This window comes from Tupaia chinensis, unplaced genomic scaffold, assembly GCF_000334495.1.
Source record: "Tupaia chinensis unplaced genomic scaffold, TupChi_1.0 Scaffold000290_1, whole genome shotgun sequence".
NCBI classification, from domain to species: Eukaryota; Metazoa; Chordata; class Mammalia; order Scandentia; family Tupaiidae; genus Tupaia; species Tupaia belangeri.
The window spans coordinates 3,478,102-3,490,476 of record NW_006159775.1 but is presented as its reverse complement, the minus strand read 5'-3'; the positions used below and the strand labels follow the sequence as shown (position 1 = coordinate 3,490,476).

General features: G+C 36.6%; 1 protein-coding gene across 1 annotated transcript in view; it reads right to left on the bottom strand.

Annotated features, from left to right (window-relative positions):
• The window catches only part of CCDC178 (coiled-coil domain containing 178), a 431,445-nt gene that overhangs the window by 318,077 nt on the left and 100,993 nt on the right, over nt 1-12,375 (bottom strand). Inside the window, 2 exon segments of the mRNA XM_027772660.1 lie at nt 10,549-10,685; nt 10,834-10,929. Coding sequence (XP_027628461.1) covers nt 10,549-10,685; nt 10,834-10,929 — 233 coding nt within the window.

Here is a 12,375-nt window from a genome sequence, read left to right as displayed (position 1 = left end):
TCCTGCTGAGGAAATAAAAAATCATCCTGCTTAAGAACCACTTGATTAAAGCAATGGTTCTCAACTCTAGCTGCATATTATAATTGTCTGCGAAGTTTTTGATAAGTATTCATGCTTTCAGAAATTTCTAATACAGCTGGGTCTGGGGGAAAGCCCTAGCATCACTGTTTTTAAGCACCCTTGTTGATTAGAAGTAAACTGTTGATACTGACTGCAGCAGGATTTTCTCAAGCTTGGGTATGCATAAGATTCATATGAAGATGCTTGGGTATGCATAAGATTCATGTCACAGATTCCTGGGTTTTGCTCTCAGCACATGATTCTGTAGCTGGAGGAGGGGTCTGATAATGTGTTCCCAGCTGACACAGATGCAGACCACACTGTTAATGTAGTATTGCTTCAGAGGTTACAGTCAGGGTGAATATAAATGATTACTTCCCTTTTAATAGAACACCAAAAAGACTGAATTTGTGTGGCCAGATCAGCTAGTGGCGAATGGCAAGGAGCAAGTACAACTGATGACTAATGGCATCGATACTCATTCTTGCCTATTCCAGGGTAGGAGGTAAGGATGATGCAAAAACAAGAAAGTGAAACTGAGGTTTTACCTCTTTAGCAAGTGGTGCTGGAAAAACTGGATATCCACTTGCAGAAAAATGAAACTGGTGCTCAACTTTCACCATTAACAAAAATCAACTCAAAATGAATCAGAAATCTAAACCTAAGACCTCAAACTATAAAACTACTGATGGAGGGACCAGCAGTTAGCGTAATGGTTATGTTGCTGGACTCCCATGTAGTAGACCACAGTTCGAGTCCCGGACCCCATGGCTTAAACTCACGTCAGGCGGTGTGTGCGTGCGTGCCCACGATCCTGAGAGGAGAATGGAGGAGAAGGGATTGCGGCTTGGCCATCCCCGCTGGAGGGTGATTTTTCGCTTTCTATCTCTCTGTCTCTGTCTTTCTGGTGAGCGCACATGCCCAATAAGGAGGAAAAACAAAAAACAAACAAACAAAAAAACCTCTCCCAAAAAAAAGAAAAAAAAAATCTACTGGTGGAAAACACTGGAAACTCTTGAAGACATTGGGGTAGGCAAAATCTTCTTAAATAAGACCACCAAAGCACAGGCAGTAATGCCAAAAAGTAGATACATGGGATTATATCAGATTAAGAATTAATGAATCTAGGGGAACCAGCAGTTAGCGTAATGGCTATGTCGCTGGACTCCCATGTAGTCGACCGCGGTTCGTGTCCCGGACCCGGTGGCTTAAAACTCACGCCGGGTGCGTGTGCGTGCGTGCCCAAGATCCCGAGAGGAGAATGGAGGAGAAGGGATTGCGGCGTGACCATCCCCCCTGGGGGGTGATTTCTCGCTTTCTGTCTCTATGTCTCTCTCTGTCTGTCTGGTGAGCACACGCACCCTACAGTGAAAATCTCTCCAAAAAAAAAAATAGAATTAATGAATCTAAAATATGATACCGTGGGAAAAATCTGGGTAGAGTGGGTTGAATAGTGAATGGAATATGAGTTCACAGAAACAGGAATTTTTGCTACAGTAAATAGAAGGACAGAAGAAGGATGCAATACAAAGGTTTATTTTGTATTTGTTTATTTTGCACCATGAGCAATATCATGAAATGTTCACGTGTATATAAAGAGAAATACTGATTCCTGGGGAAGGGGAGATAATTGCACTGTGCAGGAGTAGGCTGGTAGCAGAAAGGTAATTCTCACTTGATTACACCCATACTCTATGAATTAGATAGGAAGATTATCTTGAAATGAGGGTGATGCAGGTAGAAGTATAAAAGAGAGAAAAAAGATACACAGCAGTTATTAGAAAAGCTGAATTGCTAGACATTCTTGGCAATGTGAGTATCAGAGTATCGCTTGAGAGTCATGGTCATAGAAGTTAAGTTCTACTCAGAAGCAAATTTATTGTGACGATAATACAGCTTGAACATGAGGACCTCTTTTCCTGGGAGAAGTCCTTTGAGTGTCCCTAGCAAGGTTTTCACAGGGTCATGTGTTTTTATAAAGTTTTTGAGACCAAGATTTTCTAACCACAATTAAGACCATTCTCTCTAATATAAAGTACCCTCTGTCAAGTGGCATTGAAGTGGCTGTAGGCATTTTGTAACTTAATACTGTATTCTTTTTAAAAAATCAATACCAGATGCCTTTAGGGCATACTCATCTAAGATCTACCCTGTTGAGACTAATTTGCATAGTCTTGTTTTCCTTTAGACACATTCATCTGCTGGGAATTGTTCAATGGAGTATGTTGCTGGGTTAGTTCAATGCAAGGGCTTTCCAGGCCATAGAAGCAAGTCTTGAATATTATACAATAAGTGCTTATTTTAGTAGACTATCACTAAGTTTTGTAAGAAAAGACAGAGAACAAGAAGGACAACGAATCAAATACAGTTAGGATAATATATTGGTCATCTTAGAGTCTAAAATAATTATTGGAGTAGGGTACCAGTAGTGTGAATCAGCTGGAAAAAGATGTAGAAGTTAACAGAGGTAGATTCTTAAAATGGACTCCATCATTGGAAAGGACAGCATGGAGAGTAAAACTGTCAGAGGGGGTGGATGGTGTAGGATGGGAGGAAAGATAGTCAGAATTGTAGCTATCTGAGAATTGAGTCCATGTTCTTGCATAGCCTGTATTTCAAGCTCCCATTTTCATTGCTTCTGCAGAGTTATAAAATAGGAATGAGAGGGTGATTTTTGTATAATACTTTAATTCCTGTGAGAAAAAAAATACATAAAAGTCTTTTAGGATCATGCCCTACCACTTCACCCTGTGCCTTAATTTCCTTATCTGGGGTAACTGATCTCTTGGCCACTGTAATGAACCCAGCCCAGCCCTGGTGAGAGCAAACAAAGTCCTCACCTGTTAGAGGTTCATGGTCAAGATAAGCCCTGGGGTAGAGGACACCTGAGCTTCCACAAGAATGAGACACAACTGACTCCAAGGAAAAATAATTACATCATCCCCAAATACACTCTCCTATTTTTCTGTAAAATATGACCTACTTGAATGACCTTCCATTCTGTTCCTATTGCTAGAGATGTGAATACAGAAAAATACTTGATGAGCAGAACCATCCAGTGAGCTATGTGGTAAATGGCCCCTACCGATCCTGTTCCTACTTCTATGTCAGGAACACTAGTGCATAGTGGGTGTATGGCAAACAGCTCTTGTCTGCCTCAGGGAAGTGAGTTCAGGCCAAATATTCCTAGAGCTCTCAGGGTTTCAAAAGAATCCAATGATACATGACCTTGCTTTTAAAACCTGGCCAGTGGATTTTAATTTTTACTTAGTGATGGGTGAGCTAAATAAAACTTAAAACTGATTTGGAGTCCTGAGTGAACTCTGGGACAAGAGAAAAAATGAACACAAAAACAAGATACAAATAAGGGATCTAAAATAAGCTAACATCCGAGTGATTAGTTAATTTTGAATAATGCACATACCATTTTTAATATTATTTTTATACTTTTAACAGCTGAAAAATATTTTTAAAGCAATAGTGTGAGAATATTTTTCAAAAGTTTTATGTGAAATGCTGAATAGAACAGAATAATAATCTATACTTCTGTAAAGTAACTCAAATTAATAGGCTGGTAAGATATAGCTAAATGCATATGAAAAAACACCATACCCTGGAGATAGATTCCAAGTATTCCAGACTATTTAACAACTTCAATAATATTCTAATTGCTCTCTCTTCAAATAAATCATGACCCTGTTAACTCTTGACAAACACATTTCATAAAAAAGTAGGCCAATATATCTTTATGGTACTCAATGGCTTTTTTGCTCATTTCCCTCGATTATCAACCCCATTTTGGATCACTGCAGTTACAATGGCATTGTCTTGCTTGAAGTACAGGAGAGCATTAGAAGTAGATATTCAGAATGTTTTACAGAGCTTGAACATTAAAAAATGTCCTTATAGAAATTTATAACACACAGTTAACTTCAAGCAAAGTAAATCTAAATTAATCGATTTCAAATCATCTCAAACAATTTCATTTTCCTTGACTTAGGTGACTGAAGTCTACCATGTGAATAAGCAATCAAGTGAAATTGTTTGCTCAAGTCAGATGTTCTAAATGTAAAGAGTTCATTTCTAATGGATACTGGCTGGTTTGAAAGACAAAATTATCAAATTATACACTGCTGTGACAAGGTAAACAATCATTTTTCATCATAATCATTTCCAAAAGATCTCGCATGTATTTGTGTACATAGGGTACTGAACAAAATCTGTTAACAAACACACATCTATCTTTGAATGTAGCCATTTTAAGGTGAACTATACATAAGCAACAAATTATATATTAAATTATGCAATTTATAAATAGTCTAACACCCTGGGCCTTCTGAGACAGTGCTGTTGTTGAATATTGGTGTACAGAACAAGTCCAACTGGGGAAGTTTCATGTGAATAACTAGACTTATGAAGTCAGTGATTTGCTTTTCAGTTTTATTATTATATTTGGACTTAAAGGAAAGGATAAGCTTGAACTAAGGAGAAGGTGATTCAGATAGATAGTAAGATAAAAAACCATTTCATCATCTTTAAGACTGGCTTAATAATACATATCGTCAAGGTTGTTATATGTTAAATTAATAGAGTAATAAAGATTAATAGATAAATTAATAGTAATATAGTAATATACTATCAATAGATAAATTAATAGTAATGTACTATAGTAATATAGTAATATATTTATATATAACACACTCACATGATTTAAAAATAGTTTTTGTTAATTAAAACTATGTAAGAACAGCATGAATCTTTACAGTGCTATGTGCTGAATTAGTGAGATAAAACACAATGGATGATAAAGTATATTAAAGGTAAATAATGATTAATATTTCTGTGGAACAGTGAAAGGCATCTAGGGGGATGTGACATCAGAATACACAGCAGAGAGAATAGGAACACAAGATACTAAATCGACTAAAGACCTAAGGATAAACTTTTATGTTCAGTTGTCATTCATTCATTATGTCATTAATTCAACATCCAATGAGAAATACACAGGTACAATGCCTGCAAGTAAGGAGTTCAGCCCAGAGGAAATAACAAATAAGCAAACAACGATAACTGCGCGTAGCGTGGAAGGTTCTGGGAGAGAAGTACATAGACCAGAGAGGGTTAGTTAAATGAGCACTGATTAAATGTTAACTGTTTTTCTAGGTGATTGAGACACAAAGGTGAATTAAACCAAGGATCCTAGGGCCAGCAGATGGCATAGTAGTTATGTCATTGGACTCCCACATGGCCAACTGTGGTTCAAGTCTCAGATCTAGTGGCTTGAGTCTCATACCAGGTATGTGTGGTCATGCATGCCCAAGATCCCAGGAGGAGAATGGAGGAGGAGGAATTGTGGCATGGTCACCCCCCCGGGGGGTGACTTCACTTTTTTCTCATTGTGTCTGTCTCTCTGTGACTGCTGAGTGTATATGCCCTCAGGCAAAAACCTCTAAAGAAAAAAAAAAAAAGCATCATAGTTTACACTCTCATATACTCTCATAAAGGAAAAAAGAAAGTTAAAAGTTAAAAGTTAGATTCCCATGTAATTTTATGTGCAATGATGAAAGAATCACTTAATATGTCCTTGATTTGCAGAGAGAGAAAGGAAAGTTATCAAGAGAAGAAGCTTCTGGGACTATTCTAAACTATTATATAAATGATCCAATAATCAAATTAAAAGACAAATTGGGACTGGCCCCATAGCCTAGTGGCGAGGAAGTCAGATTCCACATGGCTGACAATAGTCCAAATCCTTGCCCAGTTGGCTTGAAACACAGGACAGGCAAATCTCAACAGGATGGAGAAGCTGAGGAGAAGCAGTTGCCACCTGATGATGCTCCACTGCTGAGTGCTTTCTCCTTCCTCTCTCTCTGTTTCTCTGTCTCTTTCACTGGTGAACACACCCATCCCCTGGCAACTAAACAAAATAAAATGAAAAAAAGATAAGGAAATGGACCAGCCAGGTGGTATAGGTGTTAAGGTGGCTGGATCCCACATGGCCAAGTGCATGGTTCAAGTCCAGACCTGGCAGCTTGGAAAATAAGCAGAGCACATATGAGTGCATGCTCACAATCTCAAGAGGAGAGTGGAAGAGAAGGAACTGCATGTGCCATTTCCCCTGGGGGTGAGATTTTACACTTCCCCCTCTCTCTTTTTCTGCCTCTGAATCTTACTGATGAATACATGTGCCCTCCAGCAAAAAAACGAAAACTTAAAAAAATAAAACTACATAAGGGAAAAAATGACTGAAGAAGAGAAGGGAGAGAAAGAAGGGTGTGAAAACAGGGAATTTTAATTGGAGAAATATCAGAGATCAAAGGTGAGCTCAAAACCATGAGTTTGGAGGCATAAGTATTGTGATAGGCTAGGATATAAAGATCATGCAAAGGGTGGTAAGGGATGAGTCTGAAATTTGGGAGGTGACAGATGACACTAATCTCTCAGTCTGGGAATTTGGATCTAATTCTATAGCTGGTAGGGAAACACTGAATTTTTTTTTTTTTCTCTGAAACTTTGTCAAGCGGTTTCAAGCTGTTGAAAGCAAGTCACACTCCATTGTTTGTATATAGATTGTACTAGTGACATCATTTATGATGGATTTGAGGGTTCAAACTAGGAATGAATTGAACCAGGCATCTTTTCTTTATTTAAAGGAGAGTTAATAGAAGTTGGTAAAATGTTGGCTGTGACCAGAAGAAGGGGAATATATAGGATGATGCTTGTAATAAGTAACGGGGTGGATTATAGTGCCAGGATGCATGTGAGAGGGAGTAGATATTCAAACTGGTCCTTTTGGGACTAGCAGATGGCATGATGGTCACATTGCTGGATTTCAACCACAGTTCAAATCCTGGACTTGGTGTCTTAAACCTCACGCTGGCACATGTGCGTGCATGCCCAAAATCTCGAGAGGAAAATGGAGAAGGGATTGTGGCATGGCCATCCCGCCTGGGCGGTAATTACTCTCTGTCTCTCCAGGAAGCATATGTACCCTATATCAAAAATCTCTCTCTGAAAAACAAAGTAAAACAAAACAAACTAGTACTTTCAGTGATTAACAAATAGTCAAGTGAGTATGACTGATAATCTGGCAAACACGATATTGTTAATTATATCATTGTTTATTGAGAATGGAGTAGAAATACTGAGTAAATGGTTAAATGTACAAACAAGATGAAGGCAAAGCTTTTATTTTAGATTGGAAGACAATGTCTACAGGGAAAAAAGATAAGGAGATAAAGGTAATTAATGAAGATGTTAAAAATATCAACAGAATGATTCAAATCAAACAATGCCTTACCCAGGGCAAAATCTCATTCTCCTCTTGGGATTTTGAGCACACACCAAGGAACAGATGAGGTATTGGCCTTGACTAGGAAGCACCATTTATGCCCTGAGTTTAAAGAGGAAGGAAAGCTACTGGCAGATATTGTCATAGTCAAATCACTTATTTGACAAAAAGGAATATTATTCTTTATCTTTTTAATATGAAGAAGCTAAAGTGTAATTAAAGTCTTATTTCTGAGTTAATGTTGTGGGATTTATTGCGATGTCTGAATCTCAGAATTTTAAAATTATAAACTACCTGCTATTCTTTTCTTTTACATTGTTTCTTTCCTCATTCTATTTCCTGTAACTCTCACATTCTTCCTCTTTTCCTCTCTGTGCCACATTCTAGATTCTAATATATTTTTCACCCTCATGGCTGTATGTACTATTCAATTCATAGAATCTGTTGTTGTTGTTATTGGGGTTTTGCCATAGGGCACATGCATATGCCAGGAGGAGACAGAGAGAGGGAAAGTGAGAAATCACCCACCAAAAGGGATGGCCACCACAATCCATTCTCCTCCATTTTCCTCTTGGGATTTTGGGCACATACACACACACACACACATACACACACACACCCACATATGCCTGATGTGATATTCAAAGCCCCTGGGTCTGAGACTTAACTGTGGTCGACCATGTTGAAGTCCAATATATGTTTTTCTTTTTTTCTTTTTTTTTTATATTCCTAAATGATATTTTATTTCAATTCTTTTATACATTCAATCACATTTTACTTAGCTTGCAAAGTGAATATTCTAATATGTGTACATTTCTCACCAGTCCAGTTAACAATACTATAAAGTTATCTTCAATAGATAATGAGCCATTTCTTTGTCCCATAAATGACTTGCCCCTCTATTTTTCTCCTTAATGTCCTTCCTCAGACTCTACTCTTTCACCCATCCTCTTCCCACACTGTATCTGGTATTCACAACCATTTACTATGTTTCTATATCCTTTAGTCATTCAGTTTCAACCACAGAGTGCGGACACTCGGTATGTATTTAGTGGAGACATACAATGTCTCTCCTTTATAGCCTGACTTGCTTCACTCAGCAGTAAATCTTCCATATTCATCGACTTTTTGTCAAAAGCCAGGATCTTGTTGCTTTGTATGACTGAGTAGTATTTCATAGAGCATATGTGCCACAATTTTTGAAATCCACTCATTTTTGTGTGGGCATTTGGGTTGGTTCCATGTCTTAGCAATTGTGAATAATGCTGTAATAAACATCGATGTGCTAGCACTTTTCTGATTAAGAATTCTTCTGCCTTTATGTTGATACCAAGTATCAGGATTGTTGGATCATATGGTAGTTCTATTTGTAGATCTTTGAGGAATCTCCATATTGTTCTCCACAGTGTCTAGACCAATTTACATTCACACCTGCAGTGTAGGATAATTCCTTTTTCACACACACACACCCTGCCAGCACTTATCTTTTTTTTTTTTAATCTTAGTCATTCTGACTGGGGTTAGGTCGTATTTCATTGTGGTTTTGATCTGCATCTCTTACAGTGTAGGATGTTGAGCATTTTTTCTTATTCCTTTTGGCTATTTGTATATCATCCTTAGAAAGTGTTTTTTTCAGCTCATTCTCCCATCTTCTAATAGGACTGTTCAACTTTTTTCAGGACATCTGCTTGAGCTTCTTATGTATTCTGGCTATCAGTCCCTTATCTAATCCATACTCTACAAAAATATTTTCCCATTCTGAGGGCTGTCATTCACACTAATTACTGTGTCTTTTGCCATGCATCTTTACCACCACTGGCTGGTCCCTAATTAATAAAATCTTCAGTATAAATGAATTCCGTTTTAATTTTTACAAGGTCTAGTAGGTTCTCTTTCAGATCTGCCTGAACTTTTTTGATATGTTCCATCAGTTTGTATTTTTTCCTCTAATCATTTTAAAATTGAATGAATCCAATGATCTGGTATAGAATTATATAATAATGTTATTATTTGAAATTCTTGGGAGATAAATATACTGCTGGTTAATTTTGATAACTCTCATTCATGCTATATTTTTTCCTTGTGTGTTTTATAATTTTGTCAGCTTCTTTTTAAAAGTCTTACTTATCTTTGAGAATCGTGTATGGCCTTGATGTGAAGTTCATTCTTTTAGAGAATACTTTTTTTTATTCTAATTTCTTGGTTAGGACCTTCCAAGGTCACCCAGATGGTGTAAAGACCAAGCCAGTGTGAAGAGACCAAACTAGGAATGTGCTCACCTGTTTTTCCTCGCTTTCTTGTTTCTTCCTTTGCCAGTAGGCACATTTTTTTCTGGTCCATCCATTCAAGTACTTAGACTTTGTCTAGCTTCCTCATATGCACAGATCCATGGCCACGATCTATCCTTCAAAGTCACTAAAAGGTGATACCCTTGTTTACTAAATTCAGCAAGACCACTCTTCTGCCCATATTTTCAAGGTGGCCAAATTGCAGCTGGGTATTAAGCCTACAGTTCAATGACTTTCTTTGCATTGGACTAATTTTATTTTATTTATTTTTATTTATTTTTTTTTTACTTTCTCATAAGTGTAACATCTCATTCAAAGGATGTAAGCCCTGTTTATGCCCCATGTATGTGTTTTGCAGCAAAAATATTTTTGGTATTTATTCTCTATTAGCCATATTGCAGGATGTGTACATTCCAATTACTTCTGTCTATACTTTCTTTTTAGACATCTCATTCTGTTCTGTGTGAACAGAAGTAACATCTATTGTCTTCCTGTGGATGCTGTAAGAGCCATCGAGTGATCTCACTTATACACTTTACCCTCTATTACCACAGCAGCATACCCCAGAAGGAGATAATTCTTAACTCTCTCAGAAGAAATTATGTGAACTGCAAAAACAGAAGACAGAGCTAAATTGCAAAATGAGCAAGAAATTACCCTTTATATTGTAAGCCACTAAGATTTGGGGTTGGTGTTATTGCAGAATAATACTCTCATTCATTTTTCTTATCCTCACGAGAAAGGATCCAGAATGATTAAAAGACAACACTGAGAATGGAACTAAACAAAATGTAAGTTAATGATAAATGCAAACACCATCTTATTACCCAAGGAATACATATTGCAGAGGTTTATCCTATCTAATATATTGGATATGTTATATAGGGAAAAATCTATTTGCTGAATTACCTTTCACTGATTTGATATGTAATGTTGTCAATTTCAATCACAATTCTTTTATTTTCTTCTGTCAGTTGAGTATGTGCTATTGAAAGATCTGAAAGATCTTTTGCAAAATTAGAAAGCTCAATATCCCATGTGTTTCTCTTTAAGAAAAAAAAAAGGATTCATTTACACATGTTTAATTGTCAAAAAGAAAAAAATGTATATAAAATAAAGTTACTTTGTTTACACAAGTAATATTTGGGAACAGAGATTAGAACTCTAGTTAGAAGTAAGGAAAGGTTAACTTACCACTGCATAAAAAGTACTAAGTGCTTCTAGATACTGCTTTTTATAAACTTTTTGCTTCCAGATTAGTTGTTCATAAACTTTTTTCAAATCATTCAGCTAAGAAAAAAAAATACACAGAAAATAAGTGAATTGTGGAGCTTCTTACCCTTTTAAAAAGTAAGAAAGAGGTTATATTTCCCTTTACATAGCTACCATAATTTAATAAATATTGACTGAAATAGAATAAAATATCACCATAAGCTTATAAAAATTGATGCAAGAATATGAATCAAGTCTAAATCAAGTGTTGATTTAAATGAATAATCACATAAAATAGAAAGTTTTACATTTTTAGAAACTGATAAACAGAAAATTTTGAATCATAACTCAAAAATTGATTTACACCAACAAATTAAAGAAGAAAATAACATGAAATGTGGTGATATTTTGTTAAATAGCCATTTAATAAATTTATCATCTATTTTTTCATAATTTTTAAAAGTTGTAAAAGGAAGAATTCCCAAATATAATATAAAGAGCCAATGGGACCAACAGTTAATATAATGGCTATGTCACTGAACTCCCATGTAGTCAACCGCAGTTCAAGTCCCAGACCCGGTGGCTTAAATTCACGCTGGGCACGTGTGTGTGCGTGCCCAAGATCCCAAGAGGAGAATGGAGGAGAAGGGATTGTGGCATGGTCATCCCCCCGAGGGGTGATTTCTCGCTTTCTATCTCTCTGTCTCTCTCTGTCTGGCGAGCACACATGCCCTATAGCAAAAGCCTTTCCAAAAACAAACAAACAAAAAAAGCCAATAGAAAATATCAAAATAATGAAATAATGAATGTATGCCCAAAAATAAGACATTATCTTTTATCGGCAATATTATTAATCATGTTGTATTAAAAAAGTGTCTATTCACAATTGAGTAATAAAAACAAATATTTTTATTATAACACTGAAGATGAATAGATAATGTAGTTTTAATTTCAGGTGATGTGATTAAATACCTATTTAAAATTACAATAAATTATAGGGCAGCCCTACATCCTGGTTGTTAAGGGAACCAGATCTTCATGGCCAACCATGGTTTGACTCTCATCCCCAGTGGCTTATAAAACATGCTGAGTATACGTGTGCATGCCTCAAATCCTGACAGGATGGAGAAATAGAAGAAGAGGTTTTGGTGTGACTACATCTCATTGGGGGGCTATTTCTGCTCCCTCCTCTGTCACTGTCTTTCCCTGCATCTGCCTTCTGGCAACTAAAAACTTAAATTAGATTAAATTAAATTAAATGCTTTTGGTAAAATGTATAGATTTAAAGATAAGGACATTGATAGCTTTTGCTTGTTCTCTAGAAGTAATAATTTGTTTTAAATTATTTCATTGTACTAATTATTATTATTATTATTTAATTTGCTATAGGGCACGTGCATTCACTCACCAGATAGAGAGAAGTGAGAAAGCAAGCTGTCAGGTCTGGGACTCGAACCACAGGCACCCACGTGGGAGTCCAGTACCTCTTAACCACCATGCTACCTGCTGGTCCATAATACTGTG